This window comes from Armigeres subalbatus, chromosome 2, assembly GCF_024139115.2.
Source record: "Armigeres subalbatus isolate Guangzhou_Male chromosome 2, GZ_Asu_2, whole genome shotgun sequence".
Classification (NCBI taxonomy): domain Eukaryota; kingdom Metazoa; phylum Arthropoda; class Insecta; order Diptera; family Culicidae; genus Armigeres; species Armigeres subalbatus.
This window is the reverse complement of record NC_085140.1, coordinates 22471066-22492742: the sequence shown is the minus strand read 5'-3', so window position 1 is coordinate 22492742 and position 21677 is coordinate 22471066. Positions and strand designations below refer to the sequence as shown.

At 40.3% G+C, this 21677-nt stretch overlaps 1 protein-coding gene across 1 annotated transcript; it reads left to right on the top strand.

The window, feature by feature from the left end:
* The first annotated feature begins 3011 nt into the window (after nt 1–3011).
* Nucleotides 3012–21211, top strand: LOC134218191 (protein dopey-1 homolog). The gene is given in 12 exon segments (XM_062697099.1): nt 3012–3141; nt 3223–4830; nt 8022–9028; nt 9031–10324; nt 10412–12749; nt 12804–12989; nt 13054–13201; nt 13264–13416; nt 13477–13672; nt 14149–14316; nt 14399–14540; nt 20294–21211. Coding segments are annotated over 12 exon segments (7488 nt in total). The 5' UTR covers nt 3012–3112; the 3' UTR covers nt 20513–21211.
* The last annotated feature ends 466 nt before the right edge of the window (nt 21212–21677 follow it).

The window sequence follows — 21677 nt, the reverse complement described above, 5'->3', positions numbered from 1 at the left end:
CGCGGGGGGGCAATTTTCAAAAAAGTTGATATTTCAAAAACAAACAATTTTATTATTTTATAGTTTTTGCGGAATTACATACCTAATTAGGTACGGTAACTGGAGAGGGCATCGATTTTAGTGAAATTATTTTCAATTTGCTACACGAACTTAAGATTTTCGACGTTCGACTTTCCATTAACGAAACAGATTCACAAAATAATACAAAAAAACAACAGTGAGTTATATTTTCACCTAAATACCAACTAGGCACAACAAATACTATGTAAACTAGGGATGCGTGACGACATAGGTCGATGTTTGGGTATATTTTTGTTGGAAAACTTGTGGAAAACCCATGTGTTGCAAGTCACCCCGTTTGACGGTACTCCTTGTTGTTTGGAGAAAACTCGAATGTAATGTCTTGCAAATTGCATTGAATGCTTGTAATACGTTGTCTTACTTGTTCTCTCTGGCGAAATACTCCGGCGTTAAAGTTGCCTCCAGATCAGAGTCAAAGAGACGCCTAAATGCTGTGCCTAAATGATTGATCCTTGGATTTGAACAAAACTCGGCGTCTGGCAGTGGCATCTTCATTACCTTCTAAAGTATCGTAAGCCGACATTTTTGGGTAAAGTAGTTTTTTTAGAAAACAAACATAACACACGTCAAAAAAGAATATGCCTCAGCACGTTGTGCACAGAAACGGACACGATCGACATTTTCCGCAATAGGCAAGGCACTACCCGGCTCGCGACATCGCCGTTAGTAAACGACAACTTGGAAAAGTAAGTTGAACAAAATGTGTTCTAAACAAATCCGATCCATCTATAATCCCTTAAACAAACTCTCTCGGCTTAGTTGATGCCTAATTTCTTTCAAGAGATAACATTTTCACATATCGTTTTTGTGAATTCTCACAATGTACATTGTACGATAAACATAGGGTTACCGGAGGTAATGTTGGCATAGGATAAAATGTTGGCTCATCACGCACATAAATCAATCATTTAGCGATGACATTTCGTTTTGCTGGGAAATATTTATCATCGCTGCTTTAAAAAAGTGTATCGAGCACATTTTAGTTACACTACACTAGATTCCCGCACTTTTTCTGCTGATAAACGCAATAAACTTGCGTGGAAAATCACTTTGACATGGTTTTTTAGCAGCCATGTTTGATCGACTTAAGCAGGCAGGCTGTTCAAGATTTTTTTATTCTGCCCAATAAAGGAATTTTCTGAATGAACTTACCTATTTTCGCACATCAGATGAACGGATAACAATAACACTATGTTAGCTAACGTATTTATTACACAATTTCCATTAGCATAGCGACACGATTAACCAAAACTTTTTTGGACAATGTTGGGGGCACCCGTTGCCGAATAGCGGCATGCGATTTTGATTCATAGCAGCAGGAGAAAATCGAAAATCAAAACATTCCTAACGATAACCCGACGAAAATAACTCGAATATATTGACATTTGCTCATATAATAATCCGATGATATAATGGGCCAGGATCACTTATTCTATTCGAAGAGCTTTAAAGATCGTTTCATGCGGATAGTTTTTAGTCTAATTATTTAATCATAATTCAGATAATTCGCTTGCAAAAAGTATTTGATCTGAAATATGGTATGGGAAAAGCGTTTTTGTTTTACTCGGGAAGTTGCAACACGTGAGAGTGTTGAGAGGATTCACAACAGCTGATCGATATAGAGAGGAGTGGTGCCAGACGCGCCTACTAAACTAAAAACATTAATGTATACCGGGTCGAAAATAAGCATATATCTGGATAAGCATGTATCTGGACGTAATAATAACAGAAAGGAGGCAGAGTTCTAGCTGTTCATGACAAATAATAAGCAAGTAATTGTCTAAAATAAAGTTTACAATTGAATTTCTCCGTTGGTGCGTTTTTTGCGGCATTCCCACCTAACGCATTGTTTACGTTTTGGGAACAAAAATCTCTCGAGAGCATCGCTCCACGAGAGCAGGTATTTTGATTTTCTGCTTTTGTTTGCATGCTGCCTTTGTTCAACGTAAGTAAAATTGCAACCAACCAAATAGCAACCCATCTTTATCTTTCGTATGTTCCTGTATGTTCGAAATCAGCAGCCGCTTATCCCAAGTGGGCTGAAAACAGCATCCACTAATAGAGCCAATATTGGGAAAATTAGCCAAAGTTTTATCCATTTTGCTTGACACTTTTTATGGCTTAAATAAGAAATTGTGGCCAATTATCGTTGTTTTTACTACTTGGAGCAACAACCAAAAGTAGACAAGCCGCCTGATGGTATAATATTGGCTAGAGCTCAAATGTATGCTGATGATCAACAATAAATATGCTCAACCACAGCATAATATGCTAAGGTTTGAGCCATATACCCTACATATACATTAAATATGTTTTACGAAAAAAATAATTAGGGTAACGCCATAATGCTTTTCTGGTTTAAAAGATTACCCGGTTTGGCATACCTACACTCTACTGTTTGGCGAATCTTCACGCAGGTAGTGTTATCAGCAATCTTCTATTCGCAGCTACTCAGCAAAAACAGTTACATCACAAATAATCATGTCTTTCCATTTTGGTACTATCGATAGCGTACCGCACAATGCGTCCCAACGAAGGTCAGTGGCCATCACTGTGGGATCTGTATGCGGCTTTGAGACCTGTTGCTGCTTAGAGCAGCACAAATTTCGCACACGGACGACGTGCAACTGATAACGGAATCTTGTATTGGCACTGTCGGGTGTCGAACGGATGATGAAATGAAATTGAGTGGGTTCGAACAAAACCTCGCCCAACTACGAATATTATCATTTGGAAATTGGAATGACTCACGTGTGTAAATTGTGCTCGATGGCTGTTTACGTTCGTCAATCTCGGCGCGAGCACGATAAGACCGGCATGGAGTCATACAGACTTTAATTCAATAACCTATCATCATACCCAGTTGCTGCATGTGATATATTAGTGCCTTGTTAGCGTCTGTTTCTATTATCACCTTTTACACTTGTATCGATACATTCGAGGTGGGAGCATCGATGGAACGAAACCAACGAATGAATGGCATTCAGGAAGTATCTGCTTCGGGAGATGGTTGTTGTTTTGAATTGTCTGAATGGTGCTTCCTCAAAAATTACGCAAAATGTAAAATTTTCCCAATCCAACTTCCGTCAAATTTGCAACCAACTGCTAATTGAAGTTTTTTTTTTTTCGTTTTTTACATAGGGTGAGATCACCGAAGGCAAAAATGGACACCGCCACGGGCTCAGGATTAATGGAGGAGTACGACTTGATGAAGCAATCCAAATATCGGGTGTACATGTCCAACATCGATAAGGCACTGAAGAACTTCGAGTACTCGAGCGAGTGGGCCGATCTGATCTCGGCACTCGGGAAACTAAACAAGGTCATCTCCTCCAACTCACAGTATCAGATAATTCCCAGGCGGATTAAAATTTCGAAACGTTTGGCACAGTGTATGCATCCAGCACTGCCGTCCGGAGTTCATCTCAAGGCTCTGGAATCGTACGATGTGATATTCAGCAATATTGGGGTAGACCGACTGGCTTCGGAGCTGTTCATTTATAGTGCGGGATTGTTTCCCTTGCTGGGTTATTCAGCTATGAACGTGAGGCCCACCCTGCTTTCCATTTATGAGAAGTATTTTGTTCCTCTGGGCGAAAAGCTGCGGCCTGCACTCAGTGGTTTTCTGAGTGGTGTATTCCCTGGTCTAGAATCCGGACAGGATCATTTCGAACGAATCAGTTCCCTGCTAGACAAAGTTTGTGCCGCGGTAAAACCAGAATGCTTCTACACCTGCCTGTGGGAATGCATAGTCACAAATGCTTCCGTACGTCTGCCCGCAATCAGCTACGTGCTGGAACATTTTGATAAAAAGCGAGCCTGTTCGGAGCAGAAACAACTGATGGGAGGCAGTGTGGAACTTCTGGTAACCGGTTTGTGTAGCTGTCTCAACGATTCAGTAATATTGGTGCAGCGGAATACTCTGGAGTTTCTGCTCTTGGCATTCCCAATGCATGCAATGATTCTCTCACAACGAGATGTTACAAAACTAGTAAAAACTGCTCTCAATACTATCTTGCGGCGAGACATGTCGCTTAACCGTCGGCTCTATTCATGGCTTCTGGGCGCAGATACCAGTCTTGGGAAACATTTGGAAGACATCGGCCACGATGGAGAAACCACCGACCCAAACACCTACTTTGAGACTCACTCAAAGCTGGTTCTCATCAGTGCATATAAACTAATTCTTAGGGCCAGTGTCACATCCAGCCCGCCAGATCTTAGCCCCTATAGAATACTAATCTCATTGCTCGACAAGGCCGAAATCGGCCAGCGCATACTGGATGACGTGCTGTGCGACATCATCCGTACCATTTCATTGTGCAATGGAAACCTGGAAGTGCAAAAGAATGCCAACGTACTGTTTTCCACGTTCGATCCTTCATACATCTGGAACTATATGACCACCCTCTACCGGGATGGAGCAGCGAAAAAAGACTCGAGGACATCTTCTGGCGGTGACGGTGGCAGTGGCAGGGCGAACAGCATCAACTTCACCAACATCAAGGACAATATCCGAATAGACGCCGGTCCACCCGGTACGGTTGAGTTGTGCTATCTGACGGAATTTCTACTGGAGACGCTTTCGCTGGAGATCTACAACGAAACGACGCGGGTGTATCTGCCAAAGTTCTTGCTCTCGCTGATCCGGATGTTGACAGTGTACGCAGAGAACATGACCTCCAACGAAGTAGCCGCCTCGCTGCGGCTGTGCGTGAAAATTGTCTCCAAAGTGCAGCCGATGATTATGTGAGTACATTTAGGATTTGTGTTAGAATAAATGTATCTTAGAGTTTATGGCATGGGTTCCCAAACTGTGGGTTGCGACCCCCAGGGGGGTCGTGGATTTATTAACGGTGGATCGCGAAAGACCAATCTTGATTCTTACTGTTGGCACTATTTTGTCCCATAAATCTATGCCAGCTTTTTAATTAGGATCTAACAAATGAATGAATGATTAGAGAATAACACATTTTACGAAGTCAAGAAACTGCTCCCAATTTCCGAGATTTTGGCAATCCAAATCAAATTCAATCCGAATCCAATCTAAAGCCAAACCAATTTCAATCTAAATCCAAAGTCGAATCCAAATCAAATCCAAACCCAAGCCAAATTCAATGCTTATCCAATCTAAATCCAAACCAGTTTCAATCTAAACCCATTCCAAATCTAGTTCATATTTAAATCTAATCCAATCCACATTCAATTCAAATTCAAACCAAATCCAAATCGCATCCAAACCCAATCTAATCCAACCAAATCAATTCAAATGCAATTCAAATCAATCCAATAGCAATTCAAACCTAATTCATATCCAAATCCAATTCGAATCCAATCCAAATACAATTCAAATCCAAATCCAATCCAAATAGAATAAAAATTGTTGGCAAATCTAATTTATTTACAAATCCAATCCAAACGCAATCTAAATTCAATCAAAATCCAATTCAAAACTAATTCAAATCCAATTTAAATCCAACATAAATTCAATCCAAATAAGATAAAACAATGTTGGGATTTTAGTAAATAGGTACAATGATGTATGCAGCCCGTGCGGTAAGACGCGCGGCTACAAGGCAAGACCATGCTGAGGGTGGCTGGGTTCGATTCCCGGTGCCCGATCTAGGCAAGTTTCGGATTGAAAATTGTCTCGACTTTCCTGGGCATAAAAGTATTATCGTGTTAGCCTCATGATATACGAATGCAAAAATGGTAACTTGGCTTAGAAACCTCGCAGTTAATAACTGTGGAAGTGCTTAATGAACACTAAGCTGCGAGGCGTAACTCTGTCCCAGTGTGGGGATGTAATGCCGATAAGAAGAAGAAGAAGAACATGTATGCAGCAATTTGGGACTTCCACATAAGGCTGAAAACTCCTAAGGCTGAACAAGAAAGGCTGAAAAAGTAACATGTAAGGTATAAGGCTGAAATAACAAAAGGCTGGAAAATCGTGAGAAACCGATTTTAGTGGAAGAATTCATATTTGACGTTAATAAGGGCACAAACTAAAATGATCCGGAACCTTCTTGCGACTTCTTGTTGTCTTTCCATTTTCATGTGGAATTCTCTTTTTAGTCTGTACAGCTCAAAAAAAAAATGGAGGTAACATAGAAAGGTACAAGAGATTCTTGCCAAGATAATTTTCTTATTTTTCATTCTTAATTCTTCTCTTCTTCCTTCTTTCTACCTACATCATTCTTCCTTCTTTTTTATTCCCTCATTTTTTCTTCCTTCTGCCTTCTTTCTTTTTCAACCCTTTTTAGTTCCTTCTTCGTTCTACCTTCTTTCTTCTTAGTTCTTCCTTCTTAATTCCGCCTTCCTTGTTCCTATTTCCTTCTTCCGCTTTAATTATTCCTTCTTTCTTCCTGCTACTTCTTTTTTCAGTTTTCTTCTTCCTTAAGTTTTTTATCTTCTTTCTTCATTCTTCTCTTTTGTTTTCTTATTTCTTCCGTTTCATTATTTTTTCTTTTTTTTCCTTTTTAATCCTTCTCTCTTTTCCTTGTTTTTTCTTCCTTCTACCACAGAGAAACAGACGTCTCACTTAGAACAAAATGCAATTCAAATCATCGTCACGGAAACATTATCGCCCAATGCTAAATTCACTGTGAGTGGACAATCGGCAACCAGATGGCGGTAGTGTGGAAACGTCAAACACAAGCAAAATCGATGGAAGCGCCATCGGTGGCCGATTAACCACCTTCAAAAAATTGAATCTACCGTTGAAAAAGTGAACGATGGAACTTATGTTGAGTGAGACGTCTGTTTATCTGTGCTTCTACCTTCTTCCTTTGTGTCTTCTTTTCTTTACCTTCTTCCTTTTCCTAGTTTATTCTTTCTTTTTTATCATTCCTATTCTCTATACACTATTGTTTCTTCATTCTACCTTCTTCCTTCTTCTTTCTTCATTAGTTCATCCTTTTTCTTCTTCTTTCTTTCGTCCTTCCTTCTTTCTTTTCTTCCTTCTTCCTTGTCCCCTCCTTCTTTCGTCCAGTTTTCTTTCTCCCTTCAATTTCTTTTTTCCTTGTCCTTTTCCTTCCTCTTTTCTCTTTCTTTCTTCTACCTTCTTTCCATTCTTGTTCTTTCTTCTTTCTCCATTCTTTCATCTTTATTCTTCCTTCTTCCTTGTTTCTTCTTGCTTCATCATTAATCCTTCTTCCATCTTTATCTTACTTTTTTCTTCTTCCTTCTTCTAGGCACTTTCTTCAATCTTTCGTCGTTTTTTTTCTCCATTCTTCCGTCTTCTTTCTCTCTTCTTCCGTCTTCTTTCTTCCTTCTTCCGTCTTTTTCTTCCTTTTTCCATCTGTCTTCCTTTTTTATCTTGTTTTATCATTATTCTTTCTTTCATCTTTATCTTATTTTTTTTATTCTTCCTTCTCCTATGTTATTTCTTTAAGCTTTCATCTTTTTTCTTTCACCCTTCTTTTTTCTTCCTTCCTTCTTTTTTCTTCCTTCCTTCTTTTCTGTGCAATTTTTATTCTTTAATCTTTATTCTTTATTTTTTTATTTTTTTTCTTTATTTTTTATACCTAATTCTTCATTTTTTATTTTTTATTCTTTATTCTTCTTCTTTATTCTCTTTTATTTATTCTTTGTTTTTCATTCTCTGTTCTTCATTCTTTATTCATTATTCACTATTCAACCACTCAAAACGGTTGGTACAATAACTCGTTTGCTTGGGATTCATTTCAACTCATAAATTTCAGCTTTTAGATACATATTTTAGCCTTCTGATACTTTCGGCTTTTTGAAACTTTCTTAGGAGTAGTCAGCCCTATGTGTCACAAGCAATATGGGATTCTGCTAAGTGGTCACATGTCCACAAACAATTGGGAACCTCTGGTCTATGGAATTCACTCAAACAAGTTATTATAAAATTCTTTGAAATTATTCTTTTGATATTCGATTTCATTACTTTGTCTTCATCTCTTCCAATCTACCAGGTCGGAGAAGGTACTTGACCTATCGATCAGCACCCGCAGCAATAGTGTTACCACGGAAGGCCAGGAAGCAAAGGAAACAGTTTCGCTCGAAAAGAGTAATTCAGACTCGAAGATCCACGAAACCTCTCTTCAGGTAGTTCAGGACAGTTCCTTCACTCGATCGAGCTCCAGCCAGGGCCTGAACAAGAAGGGGAAGTACAGCAAAAAATCGAAGAAATCCAAATCCTACACCAAGTTGAGTGATCTGGATCAGAGCACGTCGGCGAGCAAAAGTACCGCCAATGTAAGCGTAATGTCCAACGGGGCGAGTGGATCGCACACGACGATTGCCACGGCAAGCTCAACGCCCAATTTGAAGAACGAAGATGTCACTGGAGGTGAATCGAGTCAGGAGGAGCGGCAGAGTCTGAACAGCGACAAGGAGGACGTCCAGTCGGATATTGTGATTAAGGTTACGAGGCAGATTGCACCGGCCCAGCTGCCAGATTGTCCTATTTTAGAGAAGTGTATCAAACAGTATGTGTTGTTCTATGAACTTTACGTGTGCCGGCAGATCTTCGATGGATCGAATGTGGAATCGATGGGAAGTTCGGCATCATCGTCGGAACAGGTTAGCTTGCAAGACAACCTCTTCATAAATCCGAGCGATAGCAAGTGTTTGTTGAACGACGACGTGTATGTGATAAATGCACTGCAGCCTGAGCTCGAGGACACTTTCCAGACCTTGAAGATTGTGGGGGTGTCCGATAGTAAAAAGTTGAAAGCGATTTTGGCGAAGACGATAGATCGTGAACGAAATAGTGAAGTGTTTGAGCAGTGGAGTGCGACAGATACCGGTACGAAACGAGGCATATATGAAATAGATTCTCTTTTGGAGAGCAATGAGAAGCTTAAACGAGTGATCAATGCCAGGATATCGGAATCGCTAAGAAGTGCTCTCAAACTGGCATGCAACGTACTGACGGAAATGTCATCTTTTCCGAGCTACGGAAACGATAGTGGTTTTAATGAAAATGTGATAACATACCAGGCTGGTTAAAAGCACTGACTATTTTGGCTGCGTTCATCGGGGATTTGGACACACAACTGTCTGCCGCGCAGACTCTGATCGACATGATCAGTTTACTGCGGACAAATGATCGAAAGCCCAAATCCAGCAGTTCCGGTACAACGTTTGTGATGATGATGCCCTTGCTGAAGTTGTCCCACGTGCTTTACCTGGAGAAGAAAACAAAGGTGTTCCAGGTGCTAACGAGTATGCTGTGGAACCATCTGGAAGCAGGACGCTCCGAAGCTCGAAACATCAGTGTACTGCTGTACCGAATACACAGCTGCTTAGATCCGAAGTTCACCGAAGATGTCATCATAAGCAAGGTAATCGTGCCGCAGAGAGAAAATAGTGGATCGGACCGTCATAATCTGCACGTGTTTTGGTCCATTCCGGCTCTGTCGACTACGGAACTAAAAATCGAACCAGCAGAATTTCGACGATTCCAACTTCTCTGGAAGCTCGGTCGTGATACCCATCATGGGAAAGAGTTTGAAAAGTTGTTATTCCTGATCTTGGACGTGCTAACATTGCCGAGCAATTTGTCGATGCAGGTCACTGTTTCAAAGTGGCTACAGGAAGCATTGGTTCGAGGGGACATGGGACGAATTTTGAAACCTTTGCTAAAGATCCTGCTGAATGAAAGTACAAAACGGATGAGCATCATCTACACGAAACGATACAAACAGGATAACGACACCGGCAGTGAATGGGAGAAAGATCTCGTAGCGGACGGAGACTCGTTTCTGGACAAAGAATGCTTCGCTGTGAGTTCCGAAGATGGGTGCATCCGATATCACATGGATAACGTACTGAGTAAAAAACGTAGTCCAATTAGGACCATTCAAAAGAAAATATTCGGAGTCTCAATCGGCTCAAAGGCCAACAGCAGCCAAGTATCGAATTACATAACGAGCGACAGTTCAAAGGAAGTGGCAGCAACTGCAGCAACAGACGATAACTTCACCAAGATCTCGTTCATTATAAACCCACTGGAGAAGGAACTGAACGGGAAGAGCCCTAAAGCGTTGCGAAACAGATCTAATTCGATGGGATTGATCGACTGCGAACCGAGTGCCGTGGAGTCGGGATCGCTTCCAAATGGAATCGATAAGAAAGAATTCCATAGGTCAACTTCGGACATTGACGAAGCAAGTGACGGAGATTTCGAACGAAAGAAGGGCCGATTGAGTGAGGGTAGCTACAGCCGATCCACGACGGCAGCGGGTTTTTACGATACTGAAACAATCAAACGGTACGTAGAAGACGGTCCCATCAAGGACTTTGTCAGCATATCGGGTGACCGATTCAAGAATAGAAAAACCTACCTTATCTCTTCCAGCGCTTCGGGCGGGATGTCAATGGATGATGAGGGCTTTGTGTCAACGCTGTCCGAGCGCACTCTAAACTATTCGTTAACGTCCAATGCATCGTCATCCATCACAGCAACGGGGAACGATGCAGAAATTGTGTTTGGAACAGGACCGGGAGATCCCCCAGCGACTGCTTCGGAAACGCCCTCGAGCGGCAGCGTCTTCGGGGGCGATTCGCAACGTAGTAGCAGCAATAGCAAGGACAGCGCCAAGGCCAGAGATGGCGAGCTGTTTGGATTTGGTCGTCGTAAGAACTGGAGAAATTTGTCCAAATTATATCCGTTCCACACCCATTTCCTAATTTATGAATCGATATTCAATACCAAACAGATTCTTTACACCTTGGAGACGTTGAAGAATATTTTAGTGAATGATAACAGGTTCTTCCTTTGCCTTTCCGTTACAACTTCGGTTACGAGCAGTCAGATTCGGAACTTACTGGTACGGCATCGAAGGAACGTTTTTGGCAAAAATTTTACTGATGGACACGACGAAGCTGAGTATCAAAGCATGTACAGAGGATGTATGTACTTGGAGGTCATCGTGACGCTTTTACTTTACTATACTCGAAGCTATTATCAAAAGGACGAAGAGCTGAAGGCTCAACCCTCCAAAGACGATCTGAATGGGAACTCCAAAATTCAACTGGAATGTATAAAACTGATGACTAAAATTTTCTCTGAACTCCTGACAATCGTCAAGGATGTCGGTAAAAACTTGGCAAATTACATCGCCGATCTGATGGAGAAATGCAAAGTTCAGAAAATTCTTCTGTACTGCTTGACGTCGTCGGTCAATTATTTCACGTCGCCTCAATGTTACACTTACTCCGACGAGATCTTAGTTTTCAACGATCCGGAAAGTTCCCGTCTCTACGCAGAAGCCTACCAGATCGAACTGCTCAATCTTATTTTAGCCGTAATCAAATTAGAACATGAAATCATGATTCAGAGAAATGACGAACGATTCAATGAGGGCATCAAGAACGTCCTTTCCAGCAACTCTCCGACGCGACATGCCCCCGAGAACAAACGCATCTACAAGTACATTCCTAATCAGCTGGTTAGTCAACAACCCATGTTCTTATCGGCTGTCTTATCTGCGCTGCATTCGGATAAGTTGAAACACATCCATAAAAGTTGGACCGACATGATAACATCCTGCCTCACCTATCTCCCCTTGAACAATCTGACCAACATCGTCATCAGCATTATCCACCAGCTGTGTGCAAACTTGGACCGCATCACCAAACGGGATAGGATTCACAACCAGTGTACCGATTACATTGTGTCCCAGCTGGAGGCCATCACAGTATTATCGCACTACTGTCTGTTAGACAGCTCCCAGCAAATCTCCCTGGCGAACGTTTTCAGTCCCTCGAGCAATCTTACTTCCCCGTCTACTAACTCCGGTCAAATCATTAACAGTATCGTGAACGTGTTTCTCTCTTCCTCTCTTTTGAACGAGAACCAAGCCAAAAATAGTCACCAAAAAGTTGCCAGAACTGCAATCCTTAGTCATCTGCCCCGCATCATTATCACCATTGCCACGCTCTGGGAAACCAGCATTAGCGAGTTCCGACACGTGAAGCACCAGCTGCTAGAATTTCTTAGTCCAATCTCACTGCACTACGGCACAAACTTTCTCACTGCCATTTCTGTCGCTTGGTACGAACGGAGTAGTGACATATTCAACACCGCAATTCCAATAGACAGCATCTCGGCCGACGGTAGCGCCGACGGCATCGATTTCTTCGAGGTCATGGCCAAAGCATTACCTCAAGCGAACGAGAATCAACTTTTGCTCGTCAAGTTAATTTCCGGTATTCGGATCATGTCGGTTGATTCGTTCATCCAAACCATGCACCAAGTCATAAAATCTCCCCCACAAATCTACCAACCTCCCGTTGGGTTCAACATCGAGGTCAGCGCCCTAGAGTTGTTGTTCTTTTACCTGCAGAGCGTTGCTCAAGCCCATTTCAATGACTGCTGGAGTTCACTGTATGCTTTGCTCAAAGACTGCCTCTCGCTACAAATACCGGCCCAATTCGTCGCTCTATCCATCCTGAACGAGTTTGTTCAGCGGTGTTCGGTGATTCCTTTTGCGGATAAAAAGGATCTACGGGATCTGCACGACGTCACGCAGCGGTTGGTGGAAGCCATCTCCAATGTGGCGGGTTCGTGTTTGGAACAAACCACCTGGCTGCGGCGAAATCTCTCGGTGAAGGAAGAGTTTAGCTCGATCGAGAGCACTAAGGACGGGCTGCTGATGCCATCCAATCAGCACTACTCCATTCAGGCGCAATCGGTAAATGTTAATTGATAGTTTGATTATGCTTTGGAAATAATAATTTACTTTTAGATTCTGGCAAGCATTCTCGCGCCGTTGTTAGACGTGGTCTTTAGTTCCCAGGAGAAGGACAAGGTAACCGCGGTGGTGACCGGCGTTATGTACAACATTGTGCCTTATCTAAAAACTCACACGGTAAAGAACATTCCGACGTTCCACGCGTGCTCTCACTTGCTGGCGAGTTTGAGTACCTATCAGGTAAAATTAACATGAACCATAATTGTAATGTATGACCTTATAAACCGATTGTTCGTTCCAACAGTATACTCGGAAGGCATGGAGAAAGGACGCCCTTGATCTGTTGCTGGATGCAACCTTCTTCCAGTTTGACAGCCGCTGCTTGCCCTACTGGAAAACTATCCTCGATAGTTTGATGACCTGTGATAATACCACTTTTAGAGATCTTATGAGTGCGTTTCACTTCTTCATTCTTTTAGGAAGAATTGTCTAAGTCTTTTGTTGTTTCTTTCAGATCGCTTGCCACTAGCACAAACCGGATCGCTAAACATATTCACTTCTAAGGAGCAGGAATATGAACAACGGGCTCTGCTATTGAAGCGATTGGCCTTCGTCATTTTCTGCAGTGAAGTGGATCAGTACCACAAATATATGCCGGAGATTCAAGGTAATATTTACTTTGCACAATCGTCTACCTTGCATATCGTGATAATACCGCATTTTGTAGAACAACTTGCCAACAGCCTAAGACTACCCCAGGTTGTACCCCTTATACAGTCGGCGGTATTCCTCTGTTTCCGGGTGCTACTTTTGCGGATGTCGGCCGACAACGTAACTAGTCTCTGGCCGATCATCATCGCCGAAATGGTTCAGGTGTTCCTTTCCATCGAACAAGAACTGATGACAGATACTGAGGAATTTAGGTAAGTAGCATAGGAAATTTATTATGCATTTTTCTCTATTTAATACCTTTGTCTAAACTTTACGCTACCAGTAGTTCAAATACATCGAAACTCTTATCAGCATCTAATACGCAAGCTTCTGTAAATATAATTCGCCTATCGTTTCAAACTCTGAGTCTACATCTACAGAGGAAAACATCCACAAACACAAAAACATTCTCGTTGACAGTAGAATATTTGCTTTCCCCTGTTGGGCTTTCAAAATTTTGCACCAAAGAAATGTTCGAATTTTCACCTGTCGATATTTTGTCTCTTTTTCTTTACTGCTCCGATCACTGTTCCCAATGTTCAAACAGGTCGCAATCGAGGTAAGAACTTGGTCCAAACTCTAGGGCGATGGTTTAGGGAAAATTGCGCTCCATGATCAGGGACCTCATCCATGCCAGAGATGAATGTTCAGCTTTTCTAACTGATAGTTCGTTATCCTCCTGTTTCAGCCAACATATTCGGATGCTGTCTGGATTGGACACGGCGTGGGTAACCAACACAAACAACGGACTGTACTCGTACGGGCATCCGCACTGGAGAATGGTACAGCTGGAAACCGCCAAGCTGCTGGAGCTGGGTTGTGTCCTCCCAGCGACCATTCTCCCGCACTTCCAAATGTAGGTATCCCTTCCCGCTGATTCGTTTTATTTTCTAGGCTGGTCTACTGAATATATAATGATGTTTTCAATGGCCTTTTAGGTACCGCTGGGCGTTCGTCAGTAGCCAAAACGAGCACTTGCTAAGGCCGGGAAGCTACGATGAAGCGAAAAGTATTGCTTTTATACCGCACGTGACCCGAATATCGCAGTTGATGGACTTCCGATACACGTCACATTCACCGGTAAGTAACATAATTATTATCAAAATTTTAAACAAGCTAGGTACATGATAGCTTAATATAAAAAATCGTTATGTAAAGATGAAAACATACGTCCGTTTGATAATGGCCAGTTTGACGTACAATTCGCATTTGCTATGGACTGATTCAGTTCCGCAAAAGTCAAAATTGTGTCATCGAAAACAAGATTAGTTATTGGGGCGCAGTTGTATGGAAAAACGCAAACTTCATCCAATCGAGTGAGATCAAGATTTTTCTGAATCGTTTTGGGACCCTAACCACCATGTGCAAAATATGGGCTCGATTGGTTGCGTCCTCGCTTTTCACAACGCGTAATTTATTAGGAAATAAGTATGGAAAAACGTACTTTTTTACATTTTTGCTCTTAGCAGCTTAAATTTCAATCAATTTTTTGCCAGGACTACCGGACAACAGAGGTACGCCGTTTGTCATAAAGGGTATCCATCCAGTCGGGATAACCGGAAAAAGCAGGAAAAAATCAGAAATTGGACCCGACCGGGAAAATATTGGGAAAATGTGGGAAATCATGAAACCGATCGGGAAATTGAACTGTCGATCAAATCATAAAATTTGATGTTGGGTCATTAGGCTGAAGGCCATTAGGTCTAGTGGTCACTAGGTCGAACGGTCATTAGGCCAAATGACCATTAGGCCGAATGAGAACTGGGGATTGAGAAGTGAGTAGTGCGAAATGAGGAAGAAGTAGGACGGAAGAAGAAAAAAGGAGGAAGAAGTAAGAAGGAAGAAGGAAGAAATAAGAAGGATGAAGGAAGTAGAAAGAAGAAAAAAGGAAGAAGGCTGAGGGAAAGAGCAAGAAAGAAAGAAGAAATAATTGAGAAGGAAGAAGAAAAAAGGAAGAAACAAGAAGAAAGAAAGAAGCAACAAGAAAGAAAGAAAAAAAGGATAAAAGAAGAAGGGTGGGGAAAAGAAGAGAAAGAAAGAAGGAAGAGGACGAATGAAGGAAGAAAAAGGAATAAGAATGCAGAAAGAAAAAAGAAGCTGGGAGAAGACATAAGAAAGAGCGATAAAGAAAAAAAATGAAGAAGATGGAAAAAGACGACAGATAGAAAAAGTAAGATGTAAGAAGGGAGAAGGAAGGAGGGGTAAAGTGAAGAAAGAACTTCTCATTCTTCACTTTTTTGCTTCTTTTTGCTAATTCGGCCTAATGGCCATTCGGCCTAATGACCATTCGGCCAAATGGCCTGAAACCGTCTGGCAATAGTATGAGTTCATTCGAGTTCCGCATATCATTTCTGAAAGTTTCTGAATTACCGTGAGCGTGCCGAATTCTGCGCGGCTCCTAATTCTGCGCACTTTGATACTAAAACATTTTTTTTTAATTTTATTTAGTGTTATTATTCTACAGCTATACCTCGATTATATGGACTTTTTCGATGCAAAAAAGTCCATATAATCGAAGCAAATGTTTTTTCCTCAAAATTTATGTTATACGATGAAAATAAGTCTTAATACACTAGAAAATATCCATTTATTTTCCTGCAGTCTAATTCGCATGTTTTGACCTATTTATGACAACTCAGCAGATGATGAGCTTTTGTAAGAACGTAACTTTTTTCCAGTTGCAAACTTGCACACCATTCTAAGATTACGTTAGTGATGGAGAGTTTGCCAAGCTTAAAATGTACACAATAATATACTTTTGTAGGAATTCTAACTACAGTGCCTACCTGTTTTAGCAACAAAGCAAAGTTATATATTCGCATAAAAAAACAAACTTTATATAAAAGGACTGACACTTGTTCTCAATCTATTTGATCGCAGCAAACTGATTTGGATGGAGAATATTATTTCATTGTCTACTATTGAAAATTGACCGGATGGAACTATGGGCTCAAAAAATATGGCCAAAATACATTATTGAATATGTACAAGAACACTTAGAATCAGCCTCTTTTTCTGACACTTATCTTTAACCGATCTGCTTGCAACTTGCAAGTTGCGTTTGATAGGGATTAATTTTTATGAATGTAAATAAGGGATCCTATCCATCTACCAGTGCCAATTGACCCTTCCTGTCTAAAATTGTGGTTCGTTTTATTGTCTCATTTAATTCTTTGACTCGTTGAAGGTTAACTTTCCTACAGAACCCATATTTTTTTAAACCTGAAACGACTGAAGAAAAATTGACCTAATTCAAATTCTAAATCGGGCGTATGTTTGGCCAAGTGATCCTGCATGAGCATTTAAGGATCACTCGCTTGCTGAACGTTTAAACAGCAACACTCACATTCCGGATATTCAGTTTCTTTTCCTGCCCTTAAGCATCAGTATAATCCGCAAGCTTGTGGTGAACAAATATGAATGCGGCCGAGGGATATTCGACAACACTTATTTAAATATAAAGACTAAAGACTAAAGAGATTTTTCAGTTCTTTACAGTTCAAATCATAATCAAGCTCATACAAAAAAAAAAAAAATTAGCACACATTGAAATAAACTCTTCCAGTTTCCTAGACATACTGCTAACAAAATCCGTGGGTCGAATTTGTTGGATGTTAATGCGTCATCTGCCCTTCTACACGTAATTCCATGCACCAAAAGCAGAAAAAGGTTTAAAGCAAAGATCGAACAGTTAAATACGTCAACCTTATTTCATCACTTGCTTCTCATACTGTCAGACTGACAATTCACTTCTAGTTTTCATATAGCAGAGATTTGTAAGGACGTGGCCGAGGTGCTGTTGATTAATGCAATATACAAGTACAACGACATTTCCAACGTGAAAATGGTAAATTAATCCAGTCAGCCGAACATATGATTCAATGTGGGATTATATGAATATAAGTTCGAAAACATGACTTACTGGCCTTTACCTGCCCCAATTTACCCTAATAAATATAAAATCAATGTAAAATATGACATAGAATATTCAATAGCTTTTCAGAAACCCAAATCACGAAAAAAAATTTGGGCGAGAAAAATTGTCCATATAATCGAGGTAAAAAGTCCATATAATCGAAGTCCATATAATCGAGGGTCCATATAATCGAGGTATACCTTACTTACATGTCATCAAAAAGTTGGGAATTTATTGTTATCATGGGCAGATAATAAAGCAATAAATTAGCGATGAGTAAAACAAAATCGGTAAAATCGAAAAATGTCAAAAAATGGCCGCCATTTGCAGCAGCGCTAAAACACATGTAAACATTTTTTTTTCTCGAATTTGAGCAAAAAAAAGATTTGGACTCATTTTTTTAAAAGCGAAGTGCAAAAGCAGAATATTTGTTGCTTCAATATGATGAAAATCGGCTTTCAGAGTGTAATTTTTATCTTATAGAAAGCAATTTATGTTGCGCAGAATATGGCACAAAATTTACTTTCTGTTCCTAATTGTGCGCGCGGAATGAATAGGTACAATAAACCTGGCTTGTCAACCCAAATTGAACGTAGCAACTGTTTTGGCAAGGAAACATATTTCAAAATGCTGGAATAAAACAGGAAGAGCAAAAATGCGAAGATAGATTATCCGGAAAGAGACAAGGGCTATCTGCTACTTGGCCTTGCGCATCACAGTCACGTGACTAGCACGAATAATTTTCCCTGAAAAATCGACATAATTCCCCACTCGGAGATTTCCTAGGTCGGACTGGCATTCCGACATTTGAGAAAATAGCACTTTGGGCAACATTAGCATTTATGTAGGACTGGTCTTATTATTCGCATTGGATTACATTTATTTTCATTCTATATAAATATTCGATTTGATCGGAATAAAAAATTGCCTTTTCATCAATGGCGAACTTTAGTAAACAAGGCAAAACAGTGACTTGACCATTGACATGAACAGAATAACCGATTTGGAAAATTGTCTAACGGAAAAAATGGATCGTCGAAAGCAACTTGTGGCGATGGCGAGCAATCGGATAATGGACTTGAAAAATTAATAAGATCTTTGTGCACATACATCATACACACATACACGCACACACAGGCATCATCTCAATTCATCGCAGCTGAGTCGATTGGGTTTGGGTCTAATTCTCCAGGTCTTATGTTAAAGTTCGTTTTGGAGCGGACGTTTTTTCGTATACTTAGCGTACAAGAACGGTAAAACGTCGTAGTCAGATAGACTTTAGGAAACATACATGGTACTAAAAACGTGCAAAAGTAATGAAATATTTAAGTGTTTTTTATTATGCACAGAATTAGGGAAGAATACGGCATTGGCAGGGTGCGACAGTTGTTGGCACCCTCAAAAATATTTGCGTTTTCCAGCAAACATACACTATTTATGAACATAATTTTGATTCAATCACACAATTTCAAGTCTAAGCTTTCATTTGAATAAGTTGTTTGTGTAAAAGTAGCAAGATTTGATGTGTTAATCACCGAAACAAATTTGCACCTATGAAATTCATGCCATTATTGCATTGCCAAAGAAAGCAGCGCACGAATAGCAAACTGTTACTTACTTTTTTGGATCGCCTGTTTCTCCTCTTAATTGCGTATGACACGAGAAATTAAGTACGTAAACTACTTTTTACACTTTATCACCACTTGATTATCACCACAAAGAGCAAATTTAAGCAATATTTGCTCTATATTTCACTAAATAAAATCGGGACTGTTCGTTTTCTTTGACAGCAGCACACTTTGGAATAAAGCGAGAGAATGTGTTTGTGAGCATATCAAACACACGCTACGGAGATACCACGCACAATTCTATGTGAGTTGATTTTAGCAAAAATACGAACAAAATATCCGGCGATGGCATTTATTTGTTAAATAAACTAACTAAAAAGGATAAAAAGCTCTCAGAAACTTTTTTGATAAGTATGTAAAAAATGCCATCATCACCCGGGGCTTTCATATTTTATATATTTTCTAGTAATTAAATCATCCAAACCGTTCATCCAAATAAGTTCCCAACGAAAGGTCAAAACATTCTCATGATTGATAATGTCTTCGAAGCGCCGTGTAACCTGATCCTCAATTGGACTACACTAGACCTAGACCAAAATGATGGGCACTCTCAACTGCTGAGTAAGTTTTTGAGCCTTTTCGCCATTTGTTTATAAAATTTTATTTCCCTCTTAATGCGCTAGAATTGGCTTTTGAAGATTTTTTAAAAAGAATTTTCGGTAATTTCCAAAAGGGTTTAGAACGAACGAAGGGATCCAACTTTTAAACATAATTCTCAAAGTTGGTTTTTCTCAGAATAGCGAAAAGTTTTTTTTAATTTCTTGCAAATTTCACCAGATAACTTTCAACGCGGGATCTGGAGTTCTTTGGTATAGGTATTTCCTTCGTCTTACATAGCTGAAGATCGTCGTCAATAACAATGGAGTTGAATTTAATTTCACATTTCACAATTGCAATGCCTTTGGCTTCGATAATTAAATTTGTCAAAGATACGAGAGCATTATCAATATCACTTTTGGTATCTAGAGGAATATCGACATCAAAATTCCCATCGATATAAGTTTTATATAAATCCCAATCAGACGATAATTAAAAGTAGAGCTAATTGGATTATTAATGGCTTCTTGTAAGATATCAAACGTCACAGGAAGGTGATCAGAGTCAAAGTCAGCATGAGTTACCAATTGGCCACACAGCTGACTTGAATCCGTTAAAACTAAATCAATCGTCGAAGGATTTCGACTAGAAGAAAAACATGTTGGTCCATTGGGATTCGTTGCGAGAACGCTCTAATAATATGTTCATTAACGTTCGGACTGACACTAATTCGCCGCATATCTCATCAACAGAAGGCCCAAACCACCAAGGGCAGCCACATCATGCTAACCTGCCAGTCGATCAACACCCTGCAGGATCTGTACAGTTTCTTCTCGACGCTGTCGATGCGATGGCCTTCGCACATCTCCTACACGGCCGACACGGAAAAGGACACCAAGAGCTGCCTCGACGAGGTGGAGAAAGTGCTGGCACTGGACTTCCTCGAAAAGATGCCCTCAACGGTTAAGTAGGAGCGCGCACTGGGAAATACGGTCGACATCTGCGTTCGGACTTGTGTTCGTTTCGGGATGGGGCGTGTCTTTGAGCAGCAGTATTGTATATGTGACCGACTAGTTTATGAAATTCGTGATTTGTGATCCTTTAGATACTTCCTTTTTTAATTGTTGATTAGTCCCCCTCTCTATTATTGATCATGTACAGACGAAATTTACAAAATTAACGCTATTTATTCTAAATTATTTTTAAGTGATAGTCTGTAAATAAAATAAGCCACGTGTGGTGGTAATGACTATAAAAAAGGCCAACGTTTGTACTCTTCTGAGTAGTGAAATGTGAAAAGTGATATGACGGAAGAGGAGATTTAGCACACAAGGTGAAGATGGATACACACTTCACGACTAAGCTTACAAAAAGCTGTTCAGAGATCTAATTTAAAACAAACGTCTAAATAAGAAATCTATGGAGCGTGGATTCTGCATGTTAAGCTAGCTTATTTTTTCAATAGTTGCAGAAGTTCCTTGAATATATATATAATAGCAAATCAAAAATTGAGTATCGAAAGAAAAAAAAAGATTCAGGATAAGAGAACAGTAATTTTTCGGAAAATAAGATACAATCTAGTGATCGACCATGGCGCAGTGAATGCTAAATAGATATGTGATTACCTAAATATATTTTTAAAACATTTGCGATTGTTTTAAAAATGTTAATATTGGTATTTTTACTGCCGATTGTGGTGTATCACATTATTTCAAAAAAAAAAAAAAAATGTTCCTAAGTCAATATTTACGAGACTACAGAGGAAATCAACATCAATTGGGAAAACGCCGAACGGAGAGCGATTTGTTGATCCACCATTTTATGCACCTGGAAAAGTTGACCTCATCATCGGCAGCGAGACCTTTTTCGACCGTTATCAGCGGCTAGAGACCGTACTGTTCTCGACACCACACATACCGTTTTTAGAAACCAACAGAGGAAGATTGTAAACTGTAACAGTAACGACTTTTAGTAAATATGAAAGGAGACGAATTGGAACATGGAATGTCTTCAAGTTAGCTCAGCAAGGTGAGCTGGCACAGCACAGCTGGTGAGTTAAATCCGTTGGTCGAATTTTGGAGAACACAAATTACCATCAGAACAGGTACATCGCTTCCTGGCTCCGAGTCGCTTAGC